We start from the raw sequence: 25430 nt of genomic DNA, 5'->3' as shown, positions 1-25430 counted from the left end.
AAACAACTTTAACACTCTTACTAATATGCGCCACACTTAACCCACACCAAACAAGAATGACAAACAAATTTCAGGAGAACATCCGCACCGTAACACAACATAAACACAACAGAACAAATACCCAGAATCCCATGCATCCCTAACTCTTCCGGGCTACACCAAACCCCGCCCCCCCAACCCTTCCCCTGCACACATCAACCCGGGGGGCGGGGTTTGTATAATGTAGCCCGGAAGAGTTAGGGATGCATGGGATTCTGGATATTTGTTCTGTTGTGTTTATGCTGTGTTACGGTGCGGATGTTCTCCCGAAATGTGTTTGCCATTCTTGTTTGGTGTGGGTTCACAGTGTGGCGCATATTAGTAAGAGTGTTAAAGTTGTTTATACAGCCACCCTCAGTGTGACCTATATGGCTGTTGACCAAGTATACATTGCAGTCACTTACGTGTGTAAGCAGGGGCCGCATACAACATGTGACTGGGCCGACACGCAGATAGTATGGTGAAAAAGAGGACGCAACGTCAGGTTGTAGAGGACGCTAATAAAGGCAGTGCCATCACGGCATGCCCTCAATATGGTTGTCCGGGTGAAAATCGGAGAATATTTGCCCCGGGAGATTTCCAGTGCCTCTCCCGGAAATCTCCCGGGGCAAATATTCTCAGATTTTCACCCGGACAACCATATTGAGGGCATGCCGTGATGGCACTGCTTTTATTAGCGTCCTCTACAACCTGACAGCGCGTCCTTGGGAGGGTCGGCAAGTATGCAGCTGAGCCGCATCAGAGTGGTCAAAGAGCCGCATGCGGCTCCGGAGCCGCGGGTTGCCGACTCCTGCTCTAACCCAAGGTTATAAGCACAGGGGCCCCCCAATGCTGTGTGAGTTCCCCCTTCCTGTTCATTGCATATACCAACGATCTACAGAATCAGCAACCAAACAACTATATAATCAAATTTTCAGATGACACAGTCATTCTTAGTTTACTGACAAAGCCCCAACCAAAGCCCACACTATTGATAGAGCCCAAACGATTATCAAACCCCTAAACTATCCGCCAACATCGACTCATACAAACAAGAGATAGAAGGGGCTTTGAGGTGGTGTGAGGAGAAAAATCTGATTTTAAATGTAAAAAAAACAAAGGAGATGGTTTTTGATCCCAAATCTATGGGTGTTCACAGCCCGATCATTATCCATGAGGAGAGAATAGAGCGGGTGTCTTCCTATAAGTACTTGGTATTTGTTTTGATTCCCAGTTAACTTGGGCCAACCAAGTTGACTCTGTTTGCTCCCGTATTAACCAGCGCCTGCACTTTCTAAGGAGGCTCAGGGTCTATGGTGTGACAAGCAATATCAGGATGTTGTTTTATGAGGCAAACATTGAATCTGTCATCCGTTATGAAATCTCAACATAGTTTGGAACTCTTAGTCTGTCAAACTCAAAACCTAACTTCAAAACCTTATCAAGAGGGCTGGTAAAATAATTGGCATGCAGCCCCCTTGCTCCATTCAAGAAATATTCTACCAGACCGTGAGGAAGCAGGGTCTTAAAATTACCCGTGACCCACACCACATACTTCTTAGTGAAATTGTTTTGATGCCAAATGCAGAAAAATACAAACTCAACAGATATACCCATTTTCCTTTGTCCCACTGGCAAACAAAGCACTTCACAACAGAGAACTACTGTAATAACCGGATGCAATAATAAGGAGTGCAATATTGAGTGTAATGTGTGATCTCATAACAAACTGATATACCAGCGCACTCTTCACTGTCGTCACTGTATTGTTGGATGAACTGTATGTATGTATGTATGTATGTATGTATGTATGTATGTATGTATGTATGTATGTATGTATGTAAAACGCTGTGTCTTGATGTCCAAAACAAATTTCTCCTCGGAGACAATAAAGCTAATTATTATTATTATAACCACTAATACCTTGTGTGTGTCACAAAAATAACCCCTTAACTTTAACATACTTATGGCATTAGCACACAGGGCCATTCGTAGTGTGCTTGGGTCTAACGTCCAGCATATTTGGCAAGTGTGAGTGTAATAGTGCGAGATGGATGACAGCACAGGTACAAATTTCATGCACACACACCGAGCAAAGTTATACTGTAGACGTACAATAATGTGATCTCTCCTCGCAAATGTTGAAAACTGATACATTTCATAATAGAAATAAACAATACGAAAACCTGAAATATTTCTAAAGCGAAAACCCACGGCACACCTGATCACCCGAGACTACATTCATGTTTTATTTACAAAACCCAAAAACAGTGAAGTTGGCACATTGTGTAAATCGTAAATAAAAACAGAATACAATAATTTCTAAATCCTTTTCAACTTATATTCAATTGAATACACTGCAAAGACAAGATATTTAATGTTTGAACTGAGAAACTTCGCTGTTGTAACACGTGTAGAATGTGGCTTGGCATTGTCTTGCTGAAATAAGCAGGGGCGTCAATGAAAAAGACGTTGTTTGGATGGCAACATATGTTGCTACAAAACCTGTATGTACCTTTCAGCATTAATGTTGCCTTCACAGATGTGTAAGTTACTCATGTCTTGTGCACTAATACACCTCCATACCATCACAGCCTTTTGAACTTTGCGCCTATAACAGTCCGAATGGTTTATTTCTTCTTTGTTCCGGAGGACACGACGTCCACAGTTTCCAAAAACAAGTTGAAATGTGGACTCGTCCAACCACAAAACACTTTTCCACTTCGCATCAGTCCATCTTAAATGAGCTTGGGCCCAGCGAAGCCGGCGGCGTTTCTTGGTGTTGTTGATAAATGGCTTTCACTTCGCATATTAGAGTTTTAAGTTACACTTACAGATGTAGCGACAAACTGTAGTTACTGACAGTGGTTTTCTGAAGTGTTCCTGAGCCCATGTGGTGATATCCTTTACACACTGATGTCGGTTTTTGATGCAGTACCGCCTGAGGGATCGATAGTCACGGGCATTCAATGTTGTTTTTCGGCCATGCCGCTTACGTGCAGTGATTTCTCCAGATTCTATGAACCTTTTGATGATATTACAGACCGTAGATAGTGAAATCCCTAAATTCTTTGCAATAGCTCGTTGAGAAATGTTGTTCCTAAACTGTTCGACAATTTGCTCACGCATTTGTTCACAAAGTGGTGACCCTCGCCCCATCCTTGTTTGTGAATGACTGAGCATTTCATGGAAGTAATTAGCCAATTAGCCTGTTCACCTGTGGGATGTTCCAAATACGTGTTTGATGAGCATTCCTCAATTTTATCAGTCTTTTTTGCCACTTGTGCCAGCTTTTTTGAAACATGTTGCAGGCATGAAATTTCAAATGAGCTAATATTTGCAAAAAATAACAAAGTTTACCAGTTCGAACGTTAAGTATCTTGTCTTTGTAGTGTATTCAATTGAACATAAGTTGAAAATAATTTGTAAATCATTGTATTCTGTTTTTATTTACAATTTACACAAGGTGCCAACTTCACTGGTTTTGGGTTTTGTAATTAATCGCTCTTCTTGCAAGTAATGATAGCCACTTTGTACAACAGAAATAATCAGAATGAGTTTAAATTATACTAAAAATAATCCACAAAGTCAGGGACATTGTAGCATAACATCAGAATCGAAGTGTGTGGAAGTAAACGGGTTGTAACACAGAAGATCTGCGTGAATGCAGACAGGAGTAAGTAAGAATAGTTTAGTGTGATCACATCCTTAATTGATCAAGGCTTAACACTGTGTATTTCCCCCATGGTCGGAATTATGGTTGAATGTTGAATTGTACAATGTCAGAATTAAACACTGAATAAAGGTGGATTATTTACCTTATCCCAGTAGCAGGTCATCATCTTCATCTCAATACAGTTTGGGTTCTTATTTTCCAGTGTCAACTTTCTTCTACTCATTTCATTCAGCAGCAGGAAATTCTGGAAAGATTTACAAACATATTTATTTAAGTGCAACCCTTTATGTAACAGCTCTCCTTAAAGGGGACCTATGATGATTTGTATCTACATTTAAAGTACCAGTAGAGTAGAAAAACAAGTTGACTTTATATGCTTATTTGTGTTTCCGTGCATCCATTAAATAATATCCAATTGTATTAACAATTACCGTAACAAAGATGGGGCGGTGTAGCTCGGTTGGTAGAGTGGCCGTGCCAGCAACTTGAGGGTAGCAGGTTCGATCCCCGCTTCCGCCATCCTAGTCACTGCCTTTGTGTCCTTGGGCAAGACACTTTACCCACCTGCTCCCAGTGCCACCCACACTGGTTTAAATGTAACTAATACTGGGTTTCACTATGTAAAGCGCTTTGAGTCACTAGAGAAAAAGCACTATATAAAATATAATTCACTTCACTTCACAATTCACAAAGTATGCGAAAACACTGTTTAAACATCACAAAATGCCACCAATTCAGTCAGTCATTTTGAATATTGCGCTCTGAATATCTTCAGCTATTTTCGGAAATTGACATCACAGAAGTACAGAAGCACTCTGACATTGTTATCTGATCAGTCATAGTGGATATATGCAATTGGAAAAAGTTGTGGTGTTTATCATTCACAATCCTTATGTATGCTTGGCTTTTTTATGTAAATAAATAGCCAAAAATGTATTCACAAGATCAAGGGACCTCTGTTGCGCTCATTATACTTTCTCTAAAAACATCCAGAAACTACCAACAATATTCCATTTACATGCCGTGACCTGAAAATTAACCAAATATGAGATAATATTTTTTATTATAAACGCCAATGCAGATGGGACTATTTTAGCGGTGCATTGATAGCAGTGAGCTAATGCTAGCTTACGCTGCTATTGTTGACACAATGAGCCGACGGCTGCTTCTGCTACGTCTCAAACTTGCTAAAAGTAAATTCTAGATTATAATTCATGCAGCTCTCATCTGGTAGTAGACAAATGTGGCCATGGTCTGATAGGCTGGTCGACTTTGACAACCCCCGAGATGGAGAAATAGACCCCACAAGATGCTTCCTGCAGGAATTTTTTTTAACTCTCCGTGAGGATTGCTATTGAATCTTTATCTAAACAGAGCGTCACGTCGGTCCGCATCCCAGCGAGAGTGGAAATATTACATACAGTAAGAGTTTGTTTTATTAGGGACCGCAATATCCCTTTGGGACAAAGGACCCTATTGTAATTGTAAGGTTTTATTATTCTTTATTATACCGCCGCCTCTTTGAGCTGTAATTTGACCCCCTTAACATGCTTCACAACCCACCATATTTGACACACACATCAGGACTGGCGAAAATTGCGATCTAATCAAAAAACCTAGCCCCAAAACTCAAAATTGCGCTCTAGCGCCCCCTAGGAAGAAAACACAGACAAAACTGCCCGTAACTCCCACTAGGAATGTCAGAGAGACATGAAACAAAAACCTCTATGCAGGTCTCACTTAGACATAGATTTCATACACTGACATCCTTCAGCAAAAATCAACAGGAAGTTTGCAATTCTCCCTTCAAAACAAAAGTTTTGTAAAAACAGTCACTTTTGCCTCTTTGGCTTTTAATTTGACCCCCTTAACAAGCTTCAAAACTCACCAAACTGGACACACACATCAGGACTGGCAAAAATTGCGATTTAATAAAAAAAAAACCAACCCCAAAACTCAAAATTGCGCTCTAGCGCCCCCTAGGAAGAAAACACAGACAAAACTGCTCCTAGGAAGAAAACACAGACTAAACTGCATGTAACTTCCAGTAGGAATGTCATAGAGACATGAAACAAAAACCTCTATGTAGGTCTTACTTAGACCTACATTTCATATATTGACAATCCGCAGCAAAAATCAACAGGAAGTTTGCAATTCCCCGTTCAAAACAAAAGTTTTGTAAAAACCGGTCACCTTTTTTCAAAAATGATCTCCTCTGAGCGCATTTGTCGTGTCAACTTCAAACTAGCACAGGGGAGGGATTGAACCCTTCTGATTAAAAGTTGACGAAAGAGTTTTAATTACTGCTCCGGTTTGGATTTTATGTGCTGTCAAAGTCGGTCCCATCCATCGCTGCTTGCAGCTTTAATTCTGGTTTGTTATTGTTGGTTTGTATGTTTAGCACCTAACAATGCTGCGGATGCTAGTGTCACAATGAAACGGCATCCATCACTCGGCTTCTAAAATGTATTGCTTATCCTCTTTGTGATTGGGCTCAAATATATAAGGTCCTGGATCATATATTTCCAAAAGTAATAGTTGTTGGCTCTCACAAAGTTTGCTTGATTAGCATTAATGTTGACAGGAAAGGGATCTTTGGTTCCAAGCGCGACGTCGAGGTCCTGTGACTGGCTTCCTTATTATCTCTCAAAATGGCTCGGGAATCTCCGTGATTGATACTATTTTGATCATATCTATTTATTCGCAAACTTTGGAAGTCTTTTGATGTCATAAATCGGACATATATGATAATAGCTTCAATATGGAGGCAAATTGTTTTTCCACTCTACTGGTAATGTAACACACTTCCTTGTGATCTAGATAATAGGTATTGGATATGATATGGCGTAAATTTAGCTTACATTTTGCTTTCTGAGTATGTCTGGAAAAGGTTATTTTTAAATACAAATGAACCCCTTTACACAACTCCCCCTTGAGCTTGCTGACCTTGCTTCTCTTCCTTGTTCTTCTTCAACATGTCCAAGTAGTAATTTTGGAATGGTGCTGTCTTTCGGTAGCAGTTTAGCGGATAATCCAACTTCAAACTGGTTCATGTTGACAAAACAGTAAAATGTTGTGGAAAAATACATAAAGTAAAACATAAATAAATACATAAAATAAAGTATTTTTCTTTTGTTGATTTGGAAAAAGCAACTCTATCCACTTCTGTCTGGTACTTGCATTTTTAGGAAAGTGAAACAAAGCTAACTTCCCCTCACCCCCAAACATTTTCTTGCAGCTGTTGCTCAGCATGCCAGCACTGAAGCAGCGCACAGCTTGAAGCAGAGAGGAGCGGACTGCCCAAGAACCATCCAAGTACCATCATTTTCAGACTATAAGCTGCTACTTTTTTCTCCCTTTGAATCCTGCGCTTTATAAAATCTATACAATTTATGGAATTTTTTCCAGGTTTACAAGCTTCAAATGCCACCAATAAATTTAGCCTCATCACATCAGATCTATTAAATTGCAGAATGGGTCACAGTGGACCGATGAAATTGTTCACATTAAATGAAACACACTTGCACTATCATTCAGTTAGTCAGTTTAGTCATTTATTTTCTATCGTGCTCTGTTGGTGTTGTGTTGTGTTTGCTCGGTTCTCGTATTATCTTTTAACCTGCACATTGTACAGCACTTTGGCTACCCCTGTGGTAAATTTTAAATGTGCTTTATAAATAAAGTTGATTTGATTTGATTTGATTTAGTCTGCCTGTCACTGGATCGGTTCGCAGCTGAGTGTGAAGCGACTGGGATGAGAATCAGCACCTCCAAGTCCGAGTCAATGGTTCTCGCCCGGAAAAGGGTGGAGTGCCATCTCCGGGTTGGGGAGGAGATCTTGCCCCAAGTGGAGGATTTCAAGTACCTCGGAGTCTTGTTCACGAGTGAGGGAAGAGTGGATCGTGAGATCGACAGGCGGATCGGTGCGGCGTCTTCAGTAATGCGGACGCTGTATCGATCCGTTGTGGTGAAGAAGGAGCTGAGCCGGAAGGCAAAGCTCTCAATTTACGGGTCGATCTACGTTCCCATCCTCACCTATGGTCATGAGCTTTGGGTTATGACCGAAAGGACAAGATCACGGGTACAAGCGGCCGAAATGAGTTTCCTCCGCCGGGTGGCGGGGCTCTCCCTTAGAGATAGGGTGAGAAGCTCTGTCATCCGGGAGGAGCTCAAAGTAAAGCCGCTGCTCCTCCACATCGAGAGGAGCCAGATGAGGTGGTTCGGGCATCTGGTCAGGATGCCACCCGAACGCCTCCCTAGGGAGGTGTTCAGGGCACGTCCGACCGGTAGGAGGCCGCGGGGAAGACCCAGGAAACGTTGGGAAGACTATGTCTCCCGACTGGCCTGGGAACGCCTCGGGGTCCCACAGGAAGAGCTGGACAAAGTGGCTGGGGAGAGGGAAGTCTGGGCTTCCCTGCTTAGGCTGCTGCCCCCGCGACCCGACCTCATATAAGCGGAAGAAGATGGATGGATGGATGGATTAGTCTGCCATTTAGCACGTTATGGACTCACCCTCATCATGGTGGAGACACAACAAAATGCACACGATGCAGTCCCAAAGCTGAAGGCGATCAACATGAACATCGAAAAAGGAAACAGCCGTCACACAAAACGGAAGTCCACCACCACTAATGGGCCCCAAAAGGCCGGACTGCTGCGCACCAAAAAAAGACAACTTCAGTGATTTAAGGAGGAGGAGGAGAAGGACGAAGGCCGCCCTCAATGACCTCTACAGGAGCTACTGTACTTACAGGCACTGCCCTTTGGTAAAATTGTGAATGAACAAAAGCGCCTGTGTTAATATTTCATGTCACGCGTGCACCATATAGACTTGTGCAGCCAATATATGTAAAAAATTAGGGGGTTCAGCTTATACTTTGGGGCACGCTGTAGGCCTAAAATGACGGCACGTCCAAAACACATTGAGGTCAATGTGATCCCACTGTTAAAAAAAAGAATGTAAAACAGCATTCAGAGGCATCAAAAACTGCTTGCTGGCTCACGTCCAAATCCATGCAAGTTGCACTGGTGTTATCCTTTCTCGTGAAATGTAACTCTCGTGTTTATGCTGCTTCAGCGCTGTGCGAGGCGACGTCATTCGCTCCCACAGGAATCGAATAAGGCAATCGTTTTCAAAACTGCCAAATGATTTCAAGGAATCGAAGCTCTGGGAACCGGTTCAAAATGAAAACCGGTTTTCAATTTCCATCTCTACTGTTTTGTTTGAAATTCTTCTGTTTGCTGGAGACTAAATTGAACATTTCGAGGGACCTATTGCATCTTGCAAAGTCCTGACTGACGGCTTTATTTAAAAAGATGTGTTGCATTGTTGTACAGCAGTACTGTACGGTGTGACAAATGTACTCGCAAATGCGACTAAAATTTGTCTTTAAAAAAAACTGTCGCACATGTGCGAAAAGGGATTTCAACCCTTTAATTGCATTTTGCTTCCTAAAATAAATCCATCCAAATTTGTTAAAACTACAGTAAAATGTTCACCTATCTGTATAGCGTGTTTGAAATGAATTTAAATAGAGATGTAGATGCTTTAAAATGTAATATCGGAAATTATCGGTATCGGTTTCAACCTCCCGAATTTCAGTACCCCTCCCGAAAATCTCCCGGGGCAACCATTCTCCCGAATTTCTCCCGATTTCCACCCGGACAACATTGTTGGGAGCGTGCCTTAAAGGCACTGCCTTTAGCGTTCTCTACAACCTGTCGTCACGTCCGCTTTTCCTCCATACAAACAGCCTCCTGTCACATAATATATGCGGCTTTTTCACACACATAAGTGAATGCAAGCATACTTGATCAACAGCCATACAGGTCACACTGAGGGTGGCCGTATAAACAACTTTAACACTGTTACAAATATGCGCCACACTGTGAACCCACACCAAACAAGAATGACAAACACATTTCGGGAGAACATCCGCACCGTAACACAACATAAACACAACAGAACAAATACCCAGAACCCCTTGCAGCACTAACTCTTCCGGGACGCTACAATATACACCCCAGCTACCACCAACCCCCCCATCTCCCGAATTTGGAGGTCTCAAGGTTGGCAAGTATGCTCTAGTATACTCTGGACTGAAGCTGTGTGCCTTCATTGTTTTTGTAGCTGTTGTGTTGAGACATGTTTAAAAAAATAATAATAATAATGCACTTTGTGAAAGTCAAAGTATAGTATTTTTCATAGTTGTAGTGGGTATTAGGATTATCTCAGGGAGAGCATGTCCCAAATTCCAAGCTGCTGTTTTGAGGCATGTTTAAAAAAATAATGCACTTTGTGACTTCAATAATAAATATGGCAGTGCCATGTTGGCATTTTTTTCCATAACTGGAGTTGAAGTTGTTCTCTTATTTTGGAAAACCTTGTTTTTGATTGATTGATTGAAACCTGTATTAGGAGATCGCACAGTACAGTACATATTCCGTGCAATTGACCACTAAATGGAAACACCCGAATAAGTTTTTCAACTTGTTTAAGTCAGGGTCCACGTTAATCAATTCATGGTAAAGTTACGTTGTTTAATGCATCCAGCGGGGCATCACAACAAAATTAGGTATAATAATGTGTTAATTCCACGACTGTATATATCGGTATCGGTTGATATTTGAATCGGTAATTAAGAGTTGGACAATATCGGAATATCGGCAAAAAAGCCATTATCGGACATCTCTAAATTTAAACCATAACCAAATGATTGGTCACTCATGCTGAGAGCTGTGTGTATTCCCCCACCCCACCAGCGCTATGCTCCTGGTGCTGCTGCTAGCCTGCTAAGCTAACAAAAACAGCTCAAACCCAGACTCCTGAGTGGACTCGCTGACGTCACACGTCACTAGGCAACAGGCACCGCCTTTTAAAAGGCACACACACACACTGAAATGTATCTTAACTGCAATATGCCAGATATTTGAAGTTTATTTTTTAAGATTTTATTTTTTTTATTTTCCGAGTAATTAATTAAATCTATTAAAGAGCAATTCCGTTCGTAATGCAATTACATTTTTGGTAAAGTAAGACTTAACTACAATTAATGACTTTTTATATGTAATTTTCAGAACACAGCCTGTCACACAGCATCATGAAGCAGTTGGCAGGTTGGTGTTCCTGGCTTAAATATTTGTGTCTATGTCCTATAATAATATTTACCTATAAAAACACTATTGTTAAAGGTCAATTATTTTCATGTTGCTGCTGACGTTTAAACATGTCCTCATAAACCAGGGCACTTTATTTAACATTTTGTTCTATTGTGTTTTTGTTAGCTGAAGAATTGAGCATAGCTAAATATATTTTAAAGAAGACTGGAGATTATATTTGACTTTTCTTATAGTATGTCTAAGGCGCTTTCTTTTTCTTATATCAAAACACCTGCTATTATACAAAACCTACTTTTCTTACTTGTTTTTGTGTATTAGGGCTCCCCATCAGTCCCCATAATTGAAAAACAAGGCATGGCGGCGGAGTTATTTAGTTACGTCAACGAATATTTCCAGTTACGGGTTAGTTTATGGGCCAAACTTGATTGATTGATTGATTGAGACTTTTATTAGTAGGTTGCACAGTGAAGTACATATTCCGTACAATTGACCACTAAATGGTAACACCCGAATAAGTTTTTCAACTTGTTTAAGTCGGGGTCCACTTAAATTGATTCATGATACAGATATATACTATCATATATACTATCATCATAATACAGTCATCACACAAGATAATCATCAGGGTGTATACATTGAATTATTTACGATTCGGGGTGTGTGTGTGTGGGGGGGGTTAGGTTTGGTTGTTATCATCAGTCATTAACAATTAAGAACAGAGAAATGGACATTGAAACAGTGTAGGTCTGACTTGGTAGGATATGTACAGCAAGTAGTGGACAGAGAGAAAGAGAGAGAGATCAGAAGGCATAAGAAAAGTATCTACATTTGATTGTTTACATTTGATTACTAACAATCCGGGGAGGGTGTTAGTTTAGGGTTGAAGTTGCCTGGAGATGTACTTTTATTGCGGTTTTGAAGGAGGATAGAGATGCCCTTTCTTTTATACCTGTTGGGAGCGCATTCCACATTGATGTGGCATAGAAAGAGAATGAGTTAAGACCTTTGTTAGATCGGAATCTGGGTTTAACGTGGTTAGTGGAGCTCCCCCTGGTGTTATGGTTATGGCGGTCATTTACGTTAAGGAAGTAGTTTGACATGTACTTCGGTATCAGGGAGGTGTAGCGGATTTTATAGACTAGGCTCAGTGCAAGTTGTTTTACTCTGTCCTCCACTCTATATAGGGATATGAGTTTTGATTCATAGGGCCCAGCCCTACACTCGTGTTAGCGACTGTGCTAGCACAGTTTAGGGATGTTCTCTGTGTTTAATTGAGCGTTACAGTAGCCTTATGATGGCATTGTGGTTATATGTGTAACTTGTTTGAGTGATAATAATGAAATTGTAATATTTAAGACATTTAATATTGCTACAAAAAATCTTCTGTGCTACAAAAAAAATCTTCTGTGCTACTATTTTTGTTCATTTAGTGACACTAGTGCTATTAGTGAAAATGCTAGGCGTACAGTATGTGGCAAATATTCGTTTAGGTTTCATAAAAGCTCCAAGCACGGTTGAGTGTTACCTTTATCCTGCGGATGCTGACGATGGTCTCTGACACTTTTTCGATGGCCAGCGGGAAGAATAACGTCACTGTTATCTTGATGGTTCCGTACAGGGACATGGTGACAAACACTCGGCTGGCGCTGATGGTGTTGCCCAGCACTGCATAGACCGCGAAGGTGGCAAACACCACAATCTTACTGCTGGCGAAGAAGGATGCCATGTTGAGTCCTCGTAAGTAAGAGCTCTTCATGATCTGGTTGATTTCCTTTCTGGGGAGACGAGATCAAACAAGCACATGATTCTTTCTACCAGAACGTGACTTGACACCTATTAAGTCAGGAATTAAGAGTGTAATCGTCACTGGAAAAGGAAACATCCAAAACAGGAGCTGTACGACGACGACGACGTAGCATGTTTTTTGCTCAAGAATATTAATTATACAACTGTTTCTCAAAACTGATGTTTTCAGTTTTATATAGGTTTAAAGCAGGGGCCAGCAATGTTCCCTCTACTTTTTCATGTGTGTGAGCAAAAGCAAAAACACCCTGAGCATTCAGTGGAATACAGACGTGCACACTGTGGCCATACCAGCAGCACATCTGTCTCAAACCTGACATAAGACTTTAAATGTCTTATTATGATAATCAAGTGACTATTATCACTATCAAGTGAGTATTTATTTTTTAATATATTTTATTAATATTATTTTTTATTTTTCCCCTCCCTCAGGGGGGGAACTCGACAGGGCGGTTGCTGGTTGTTCCATCTCCATCGTTGGGGTCCCTTCGGGTGGTGTGGGTGGTTCCCGTGGCCCCGTGCTGGGTGGTCCTGCGGCGGCCAATTTGGGTGGGGTGGCGGGCCTCGCCGCGCTCTCCGGGGTTGGGGGGTGGGCTCGTGGGGGTTCGGTTGCCGGTGGGGCGGGGGCGGTCTTCCTGTCCGGTTGCGGGGCGTGCCGCCTTTCTGCCCGTGTGGGGTGTGGTCTCTCGCTGGCTTGGGGTCTGGCTGTCCCCTGCTTTTCTCGTGCTTTGTCCTCTGCCGGGTGCGTCTGTCTGCGGCCTGCTGCTGGCTCTTAGGGGCTGCGCGGTGGGCCTGGCTCTGGGGTTCCTGTCGCTGGCCGGCCTGGCTGCGTGGGGGCGGTGGTCCCTGGTTCTCTGGGCGCCACACCTACTGTTTGTGGGTTGGGCTCTCTGGGGGCTGGGGCCGTACTCTGGCTCCCACACACACTGGGATTCAAATATTTTATACATACACATATACTCACATACATACATACATACATACATACATACATAAGTACTTACGCTCCCACATACATACACAAATACAGTACATACACTCATGCACATAATCCCGTTTCATCAAACATATCTTAACGTTGTTGCCCTAGGGTAAACTGGGTATAACACATGGCACACTGACAAAGCTTAACCTATTTTTACTATAACAATCTACAAGGTTAATATAGGTTGCTTCTCTTTCTTCCCCTGCATTTTTCTGCATTCTTTCGTATCTCTAGTTATCATTACGTATATGTATTGTTGCATTTGAATAACTGTATTGTTGATAATAAAGGTAAATTATTGGTATTGTTCATTATCAATAGCGGTATTTCTATTGGTATTTGTATTGCTCCATTTGTAGTGTAATAATGCTCATTGTCATTTCTGTATTATTTTTTATTTTCACTAACTGCTTATTTGCTATCACTTTTACTATCATATATGTACATGTCATATTTGCTGATGTTGCTCTATTGTTGTTGTTATTGTTGTGTTTGCTGTTGTTGTTTTTGTCTCTCTGTCTAATCCCCCTCTTGTCCCCACAATTTCCCCCTCTGTCTTCCTTTTTTTCTCTTTCTATCCCCTCCAAATGATAATATAAATACATTTAATAAAGTCAAATAGAAATAAGGCAACAAGAGAAGTATCCTACACTTCTCTTTTGTAAAGTAAATCTGAACAGCCAATATGGGCATCTACATCAACTATATGATTTGCTTGAGAAGCTGGACGGGACAAAAAATAAAATTAAAATAAAAATAAATTTAAAAAATGATAATCAAGTGACAGCAGTCATTTTCATGAGATTATTTTCCAACATAAGTGATTTGGCCCACTTAAATATAATTTTTTTTATCAGCTATCTACAAAACCCAAAACCAGTGAAGTTGGCACATTGTGTAAATCGTAAATAAAAACAAAATACAATAATTTGCAAATCCTTTTCAACCTATATTCAATTGAATAGACTGCAAAGACAAGATACTTAACATTCAAACTGGAAAACTTTATTGTTTGCGAATATTAGCTTATTTGGAATTTGATGCCTGCAATATGTTTAAAAAATCTGACACAAGAGGCAAAAAAGACTGAGAAAGTTGAGGAACGCTCATCCGCTGGGCCCGAGCTCATCTATGATGGACTGATGCAAAGTGGAATCACATTTCAAATTGTTTTTGGAAACTGTGGACGTCGTGTCCTCCGGACCAAAGAGGAAAATAACCATCTGGATTGTTATAAGTGCAACGTACAAAAACCAGCATCTGTGATGGTATGGGTGTGTATTAGTGCCTAAGGCATGGGTAATTTACACATCTGTGAAGGCACCATTAATGCTGAAAGGTACATACAGGTTTTGGAGCAACATATGTTGCCATCCAAGCAACGTTATCATGGACGCCCCTGCTTATTTCAGCAAGACAATGCCAAGCCACGTGTTACAACAGCGTGGCTTCATAGTAAAAGAGTGCGGGTACTAGACTGGCCTGCCTGTAGTACAGACCTGTCTCCCATTGAAAATGTGTGGCGCATTATGAAGCCTATTGATTGATTGATTGAGACTTTTATTAGTAGGTTGCACAGTGAAGTACATATTCCGTACAATTGACCACTAAATGGTAACACCCGAATAAGTTTTTCAACTTGTTTAAGTCGGGGTCCACTTAAATACCACAACGGAGACCCCGGACTGTTGAACAACTTAAGCTGTACATCAAGCAAGTATGGGAAATAATTCCACCTGAAAAGCTTCAAAAATTGGTCTCTTCAGTTCCCAAACGTTTACTGAGTGTTGTTAAAAGGAAAGGCCAAGTAACACAGTGGTAAAAATGCCCCTGTGCCAACTTTTTTGCATTGTTGCTGCCATTAAAATCTAAGTTAATGAGTATTTGCAAAAAAAATTAAGTTTCACAGTGTGAACATTAAATATCTTGTCGTTGCAGTCTATTCAATTGAATATAAGTTCAAACAGATTTGCAAATCATTGTATTCTGTTTTTATTTATGAATTACACAACGTGCCAACTTCACTGGTTTTGGGTTTTGTATAGGGATGTCCGATAATATCGGGCTGCTGATATTATCGGCCGATAAATGCTTTAAAATGTAATATCTGGTATTATCGGTATCGGTTTCATAATTAACGGTATCGGTTTCTAAAAGTAAAATGGATGAAGTTTTAAAACGGCGCTGTGTAGGGAGAGGTACAGAGTGCCAATAAACCTTAAAGGCATTTCCTTTGCGTGCGTGCTGTCTGAGTCACATAATATCTACCGGCTGTTGTCATCACGAATTAATGCAACGCATACTTGCTCAACAGCCATACAGGTCACACTGAGGGTGGCCGTATAAACAACTTTAACACTGTTACAAATATGCGCCACACTGTGAACCCACACCAAACAAGAATGACAAACACATTTCGGGAGAACATCTGCACCGTAACACAACATAAACACAACAGAACAAATACCCAGAATCCCTTGCAGTACTAAGTCTTCCGGGACGCTACAATATAAACCCCCCCGCTAACCCCACCCACCCCAACCTCCTCATAGTCTCTCTCAGGGAGAGCATGTCCCAAATTCCAAGCTGCTGTTTCGATAGATAGATAGATAGTACTTTATTGATTCCTTCAGGAGAGTTCCCTCAGGAAAATTAAAATTCCAGCAGCAGTGTACAGAATTGAGATAGAATTTAAAAAGTAAAAAGTAAATAATGGGGGTATAAATGGAAACAGAATAGAAAAATATTACAATTAGAATAAAAATAAAAAGCAACAATGAGAATAAAAATATAACAGTAAAATAAGAATATAACAAGAGAAACTAGGCAGTAGTGACCATGTTATGAATAAGTATTGCACTGTTATTGTTTTGAGGCATGTTAAAAATAATAATGCACTTTGTGACTTCAATAATAAATATGGCAGTGTCATGTTGGCATTTTTTTCCCATAACTTGAGATGATTTATTTTGGAAAACCTTGTTACATTGTTTAATGCATCCAGCGGGGCATCACAACAAAATTAGGGATAATAATGTGTTCATTCCACGACTGTATATATCGGTATCGGTTGATATCGGTATTGGTAATTAAGAGTTGGACAATATCGGAAATCGGTAAAAAAGCCATTATCGGACATCTCTAGTTTTGTACTATAGTATTCTATGCCTGGGTGGGGGTCCTGCTTTGGAAAGTGTGTGTACCCCTTTCAGAGATCACATTTAGTTCCCCTTAAAATATTCACATGTGGCGAGATTAAGTGTACATTCCTGTAACTTTCTGTTTGTAAAATAAATATTGTTATTAGCAATTCTGTAATCTAGTAACACCATTTCATGATTAATATCAAAAAATGTACATTCTTAATAAATGACAGTAGAATAAGCACACATCTGATTGAGGAGTCATAGTGTAACGACCTGGAATTTACACTTTATGTGTAGTTTTGGAGTTGTCCAACTTTTTGTGTGGCCATAAACGCATCAGTGGCTAATTGCCATGAGTGTATGTGTTGGTGCAGGTGAGTGAGAGAGCAAGCGGCTGCTGTTAGTATGACAGATGACAAAGAGTTACTTTTGGCTTGGTTTGTACAGTAGCCAATGACCAATTTTGCTAAATGGAAGTACTTTAAGAATTGTGTTGGTGTGGTTATTGCCGACAAACAATTTTGCTAAATAAAGGGATCAATGGAATTCCTGTCCTCCTTAAAGCGTCTCGACAGACTTTTCAATAATTTAAGTGTTGACAAACATTGTTTTATCTGTTGTGGCCGCCTTTCGTCACCTGTTACCAGAGGTGGGTAGAGTAGCCAGAAATTGTACTCAAGTAAGAGTACTGTTACTTTAGAGATTTATTACTCAAGTAAAAGTAAGGAGTAGTCACCCAAATATTTACTTGAGTAAAAGTAAAAAGTATGTTGTGAAAAAACTACTCAAGTACTGAGTAACTGATGAGTAACATACACACTCATATCATATATATATATATATATATATATATATATATATATATATATATATATATATATATATATATATATGTATATGTATATATATATATATGTATACGTATATATATATATATATATATATATATATATATATATATGTATGTATATATATATATATATATATATATATATATATATATATGTATATACATATATATATATATACATACATATACATTGATATATGCAGTATATAATTTATATGTATTTATTTTGCTGTTTTTGTTTACATGTTAATAGTGTTTTAATGAATATACATGCATGTTTAACATATAGATTCCTTTCTTTCATGAAGACAAGAATATAAGTTGGTGTATTACCTGATTCTGATGACTTGCGTTGATTGTAATCAGACAGTAGTGATGATGACGTCCACGTTTTCAAATGGAGGAGAAGAAAAGTTCCTCCTTTCTGTCTAATACCACATGAAAGTGGTGGGTTTTTGGCATCGTATTTGTCCAGCTTCCATATTCGTTTTTATACACTTTACAAGAAATATGTTGGCGTCAAACTCCGTAGCTTGCTAGCTTGTTTGCGCTGGCTTTCGGAGACTCTTGTTTTGAAAGCGCAGGCGCGATGGAGCAGCACTTTTATTGTGAAGACAGAAACGTCCTCATGTGCGGTCAGTCTTTAGGCTTTTGACGGGATGTACGGTTGAAATAAAAAAGTATCTTTTTTCCTTCACACTTTTGATTGATTGATTGGAACTTGTATTATTAGACTGCACAGTACAGTACACATTCCGTACAATTGACCACTAAATGGTAACACCCCAATAAGTTTTTCAACTTGTTTAAGTCAGGTCATGTGACCACCTGGCTCTGTTAGATTGGTCCAACGTCACCAGTGACTTCATCTGATTGGTGGAACGAAGTGAAACGTCACCAGTAAGGCAGGCACTTTGAAGGTCTGTATGACAGACCAAAACAAACAAAGCGTGCATTAACAGATCGATAAAAATTAGTAGCGAGTAGCGAGCTGAATGTAGATAAAAATAGCGGAGTAAAAGTAGCGTTTCTTCTCTATAAATATACTTAAGTAAAAGTAAAAGTATGTTGCATTAAAACTACTCTTAGAAGTACAATTTATCCCAAAAGTTACTCAAGTAGATGTAACGGAGTAAATGTAGCGCGTTACTACCCACCTCTGCCTGTTACTCACAATTGCACTGCAAAATCATACAAAACAAATTGTTATGTGATTACTTTGCTTAAAGTGGGATTTGATTTCGCGTGCGGCATAGATTTGCTGTGCGTAGAGGAGGCGTGAGCAGTGCGCAATCGCGCAGGCGCGCACCTTAGAGGGAACGTTGGGGGTCAGCAAACATCATTATCAAAAAAGACATTTCGCAACCTCTTCCGCTGAAGAAAAATAGTCTGCAGCCGCAAAACATAAGACATCTTATTATTAGAGATGTCCGATAATATCGGCCTGCTATAAATGCGTTAAAATGTAATATCGGAAATTATCGGTATCGTTTTTTTTATTATCGGTATCGGTTTTTGTTGTTTTTTTAAATTATTTTTTTATTGTTTTTTTATTAAATCAACATAAAAAACACAAGATACATTTACAATTAGTGCACCAACCCAAAAAAACTCCCTCCCCCATTTACAGTCATTCACACAAAAGGGTTGTTTCTTTCTGTTATTAATATTCTGGTTCCTACATTATATATCAATATATATCAATACAGTCTGCAAGGGATACAGTCCTTAAGCACACATGATTGTGTGTGCTGCTGGTCCACTAATAGTACTAACCTTTAACAGTTAATTTGACTAATTTTCATTATTTACTAGTTTCTATGTAACTGTTTTTATATTGTTTTACTTTCTTTTTTATTCAAGAAAATGTTTTTAATTTATTTATCTTATTTTATTAATTTTTTTTAAAAAGTATCTTATCTTCACCATACCTGGTTGTCCAAATTAGGCATAATAATGTGTTAATTCCACGACTGCATATAACGGTTGATATCGGTATCGGTTGATATCGGTATCGTTAATTAAAGAGTTGGACAATATCGGAATATCGGATCTCGGCAAAAAGCCATTATCGGACATCCCTACTTATTATCTTTTTTTTCATTGTACTTGTTACAACAAACAAAAGGGAAATGCACATGTATATAAAACTTTTGAAAATGTATTGCATGTTGTATTTTTTGTTGTTTGCTCATTTCTGTGCTGCATCACACACATATATACTGAAAGCTACAGTTGCAGTGAAGGTACCGGTAAATGAGACTGGCCTTGCAGAATTCATTCATGGGAAGCTTATGGTCTCACACATTTAAGAAGTTGATGTTTCTCTCGTGCAGACGTGTAGGTATGTCTGACCACACACACACGCACGCACGCGCACACACACACACACACACACACACACACACACACACACACACACACACACACACGCACACACACGCACACCACTTGCCCCATAACTTTTCTTAACCTTTATTCACGGTCATCCAATCACCAGTCACGACTCAGCCTGTACACATTAATTGCCTCATTCATAGGACACAAAAAGCTGCCTAAAAAGCCGCAGAGCTGCGGGTTGCTATCTCCCGACCTAGACCCTAAGCGTTTGGGAAAGCGGCTATTCGTCCATATGGGTTCTATACCCAGGTGCTACCAAGATGGTCGACTGACTGCCGCCATTGACAGAAAGTCACCTGGCACTAATTATCTTCTCAAAACATACGATCAGGTTCTCATTGGTGAACGTGAAGGGACAAAGATGCTCATACGTGGACATGAAGGGACAATGAGCTGATGTGGCTGTGTGGACTATAAAAGAGGATTGGATTGCACCAGTGATGATCAGCAGAGTCTTTTTCATCATCACAGCATCGCCATCTTCTCGCTTTAAAATCTTAGATATTTAGTAAAAGTAATGTAACTTTAGGCACATACACTATATTGCCGAAAGTATTTGGCCACCTACCTTTACTCACATATGAACTTGAAGTGTCATCCCATGGAATTGTCCAAAATGTTTTGGTATCCTGGAGCATTCAAAGTTCCTTTCACTGGAACTAAGGGGCCAAGCCCAACTCCTGAAAAACCAACCCCACGCCATAATTCCTCCTCCACCAAATTTCACACTCGGCACAATGCAGTCCGAAATGTAGCGTTCTCCTGGCAACCTCCAAAACCAGACTGGTCCATTAGATTGCCAGATGGAAAAGCGTGATTCATCAGTCCAGAGAAGGCGTCTCCACCAATGCATCCCACGCTCAGTGGCCTAGTGGTTAGAGTGTCCGCCCTGAGATCGGTAGGTTGTGAGTTCAAACCCTGGCCGAGTCATACCAAAGACTATACAAATGGGACCCATTACCTCCCTGCTTGGCACTCAGCATCAAGGGATTTAATTGGGCGTTAAATGACCAAAAATTATTCCCGGGCACGGCCACCGCTGCTGCTCACTGCTCTCCTCACCTCCCCGGGGGTGAACAAGGAGATGGGTCAAATGCAGAGGACACATTTCACCACACCTAGTGTGTGTGACAATCATTGGTACTTTAACTTTAACTTAGCTTTGCATTGGACTTGGTGATGTATGGCTTAGATGCAGCTGCTCGGCCATGGAAACCCATTCCATGAAGCTCTATGCGTACTGTGCGTGGGCTAATTAGAAGGTCACATGAAGTTTGGAGCTCTGTAGCAACTGACTGTGCAGAAAGTCTTTGCACTATGCGCTTCAGCATCCGCTGACCCCTCTCTGCCTTTTTACTTGGCCTACCACCAGGTGGCTGAGTTGCTGTTGTTCCCAAACTCTTCACTTGTCTTATAATAAAGTTGACTTTGGAATATTAAGAAGCGAGGAAATTTCACGACTGGATTTGTTGCACAGGTGACAGCCTATGACAGCTCCACGCTGGAAATCACTGAGAGCGGCCCATTCTTTCACAAATGTTTGTAGAAACAGTCTCCATGCCTAAGTGCTTGATTTTATACAAGTGATTAGGACACCTGATTCTGTACATTGCAACTCAGCCAAATGATTCTCCTCATTTGGATGGGTGGCCAAATACTTTTGGCAATATAGTGTATATTAGTTGCAATTAACAAATATCAAGAAAATTCCCCCTTAGTGGTTAATAGCTGGCTTGAGTTTTAAAATCAGGGCATTGTGATGATAGGTGCTTGGTTTAAATCTGTTTCATGCTTCTGTGTAGTTTTTTTTTTTCGGGTTCCAGTACTCTGGAATGCCCTACTGGTAACAGTTAGATGCAAAGTGATATATGTCAAGCCTATATTTGTATAATTTTGATGACAATGGCTGAATGTTTAAAAAAAATAAAAAAATTCATGAACTGTTTACCATATTCATCAAAAATACATCAAAGAAGGCTTGAAATATCTTGAATTGCATTTTATGAGCTTGAGTCATATATTAGTTTCACCTTGTAAATTTTAATTGCTGCAATCAACAAACTTTTGCATAGTATTCAACATTTTTTAGTTTTATAAGTATATGACAACAGTCATCCCTTGTTTATTGCAGTTAATTGGGGCCGGTGTCGTGCAAAACTCTGTATCCCTGAAATATTTTGTATCCCCTGTCGCGGGAGGTCGCATTGGGGCGGAGCTCTGTGCTTTGTTCAGACAGCGGCAGCACTTTTGTGTTATTAGCAATGTCAATGATTATAAATATTATGTATCCCCTACTAACTTTATTTGTAATTAATAAAATGAGTCCAAATTCACAAGTTTTGTACAATGCCAAGTCTGTACCTATAATCCACATGATGTTAGTACATAGCCTGAGGGATGTACGTGGGACACATATTTTCTGGCAAAACTACGTGGGTTTTTTTTGTTGTTGTTTTTTTTTAACATGGAATTGAGTCTACTCTGTAGTGTTTGTTCCCACTATATTTATGTTATTTTATAAGGTATCAGAAGATGAAATAAATAATAAACCAAATTACAGGATGTTATTAATGTAATTTGCAGAAAATAGCAGACTGACCAACCGCTCTGCAGCATGACACTATATACTAGGGTTGTGAATCTTTGGGTGTCCCACGATTTGATCCAATATCGTTTCTTGGGGGTCACGATTCGATTCAAAATCGATTTTTTTTTTCAATTCAACACAATTCTCTATTCAAAAACGATTTTTTTCCCGATTCAAAACGATTCTTTATTCATTCAATACATAGGATTTCAGCAGGATCTACCACAGTCTGCTGACATGCAAGCAGAGTAGTAGATTTTTGTAAAAAGCTTTTATAATTGTAAAGGACAATGTTTTATCAACTGATTGCAATAATGTAAATTTGTTTTAACTATTAAATGAACCAAAAATATGACTTATTTTATCTTTGTGAAAATATTGGACACAGTGTGTTGTCAAGCTTATGAGATGCGATGCAAGTGTAAGCCACTGTGACACTATTGTTCTTTTTGTTTGTTTTTTATAAATGTGTAATGGTAATGTCAATGAGGGATTTTTAATCACTGCTATGTTGAAATTGTAACTAATATTGATACTGTTGTTGATAATATTCATTTTTGTTTCACTACTTTAGGTTTGTTCTGTGTCGTGTTTGTGTCTCCTCTCAATTGCTCTGTTTATTGCAGTTCTGAGTGTTGCTGGGTCGGGTTTGGTTTTGGAATTGGATTGCATTGTTATGGTATTGCTGTGTATTGTTTTGTTGGATTGATTAATTTTTCTGCGATGAGGTGGCGACTTGTCCAGGGTGTACCCCGCCTTCCGCCCGATTGTAGTTGAGATAGGCTCCAGCGCCCCCCGCGACCCCAAAAGGGAATAAGCGGTAGAAAATGGATGGATGGATGGATTGATTAATTTAAAAAAAAATAAATAAATAAATAAATAAATAAATAAATAAATAAATAAAAAAATCGATTTTTTAAAAATTAGAATCGATTCTGAATCGCACAACGTGAGAATCGCCATTCGAATTCGAATCGATTTTTTCCCCACACCCCTACTATATACGATAGAGAAGCTTGTCATGTCACATGTTACACCAACAACATTTTTGACAATCAAAGCATGATCGTAATAATCCACATTTTGTATCATTGCAATCGCTAATAAAAAGTCATCAATTTTACTTTTTGAAACCGATACCGATAATTTCCGATATCACATTTTAAAGCATTTATCGGCCGCTAATATCGGCAGTCCGATATTATCGGACATATCTAAAAATAACTACCGTATTTTTCGGAGTATAAGTCGCACCGGAGTATAAGTCGCACCTGCCGAAAATGCATAATAAAGAAGGAAAAAAACATATATAAATCGCACTGGAGCCCGGCCAAACTATGAAAAAAACTGCGACTTATAGTCCGAAAAATACGGTATTCAAATAAGATATTTTGGTTTTCCACCCCATAAAAAATCTTGTTTAAAAATTCTGCAACATCTCAAGGATGCTTAATTTAAGAATTGCAAGTTCAACAAAACTTATTTTCAGAATGAAATACTTCTTTGTATCTCAAAAATCCTGCTAATTTCTAGATATACAAATCCACCTTTTAAAAGTGCTGTATAAATAAAATGAATTATAAGCGGAAGAAGATGGACAGATGGATGGATATTATTAGGTATGTCCGATAATGGCTTTTTGCCGATATCCGATATTTCGATATTGTCCAACTCTTTAATTACCAATACCGATATCAACCGATACCGATATCAACCGATATAAGCAGTCGTGGAATTAACACATTATTATGCCTAATTTGGACAACCAGGTATGGTGAAGATAAGGTACTTTTTAAAAAAAAATTATAAAATAAGATAAATAAATTAAAAACATTTTCTTGAATAAAAAAGAAAGTAAAATAATATAAAAACAGTTACATAGAAACTAGTAATTAATGAAAATAAGAAAAATTAACTGTTAAAGGTTAGTACTATTAGTGGACCAGCAGCACGCACAATCATGTGTGCTTACGGACTGTATCCCTTGCAGACTGTATTGATATATATTGATATATAATGTAGGAACCAGAATATTAATAACAAAAAGAAACAACCCTTTTGTGTGAATGAGTGTGAATGAGTGTAAATGGGGGAGGGAGGTTTTTTGGGTTGGTGCACTAATTGTAAGTGTATCTTGTGTTTTTTATGTTGATTTAATAAAAAATAAAAAATAAACGATACCGATAATAAAAAAAACGATACCGATAATTTCCGATATTACATTTTAACGCATTTATCGGCCGATAATATCGGCAGGCCGATATTATCGGACATTTCTAGACATTATTATTACTCTGACTTTTATCTGTGAGTGAAATACTGTATAGTAGCACTTTATAATAGTATATAATACTGTAAGGTCTCATGTTTATGAGTGATCTAACATGAACAGTTTTATTGAGCCTGCAGTTGTAATTGTATTATGGAATGATGAGTAACTAAGCTTTCCAATGATGTGGTTTAACACACTTTGACGTGCAACAAGTAGGTGGCGTAAAATCAAACATAGCACAAAAGAGAACAAAGTAGCAGGAACAAAAGTATAAGTACCTCCTGGACTCTGTGATGAGAGCAGAGAAGGGTTTTTCCCAAGCATACATCTTGATGATTCTGATGCCAGACACCACTTCGTTCATGATGCGGATTCGACTGTCAGTCAGAACAGCTGTTTTACTCCTGCATAAAAAAAACTTTCATTTATCACACATGTACCACTTAAATTTGCTCAAAGTTTACATTTTCAACCACCAGCTTATGTTACAATTAGTGGTTTAACAGAACATATACAGTATATATTTTCAAATGTCTATATTTTTCATAATCACTAACTATATTGAGTGAAAATT

The 25430-nt window shown here is 39.2% G+C and overlaps 1 protein-coding gene across 1 annotated transcript in view; it reads right to left on the bottom strand.

Annotated features, from left to right (window-relative positions):
* LOC133618217 (ATP-binding cassette sub-family C member 4-like) overlaps nucleotides 1-25430 on the bottom strand; it is a 115981-nt gene that overhangs the window by 50423 nt on the left and 40128 nt on the right. Inside the window, exons 7-9 of the mRNA XM_061978659.1 lie at nucleotides 25135-25260; nucleotides 12339-12588; nucleotides 3837-3938 (exon numbers count right to left, since the gene is read on the bottom strand). Of these exons, the coding sequence (XP_061834643.1) occupies nucleotides 3837-3938; nucleotides 12339-12588; nucleotides 25135-25260 (478 nt within the window). The remainder of the gene's footprint in view (nucleotides 1-3836; nucleotides 3939-12338; nucleotides 12589-25134; nucleotides 25261-25430) is intronic.

Source organism: Nerophis lumbriciformis, linkage group LG01 (genome assembly GCF_033978685.3).
Source record: "Nerophis lumbriciformis linkage group LG01, RoL_Nlum_v2.1, whole genome shotgun sequence".
NCBI classification, from domain to species: Eukaryota; Metazoa; Chordata; class Actinopteri; order Syngnathiformes; family Syngnathidae; genus Nerophis; species Nerophis lumbriciformis.
Note: the sequence above shows the minus strand (reverse complement) of the source record. Positions and strands in the feature narration are given on the sequence as shown.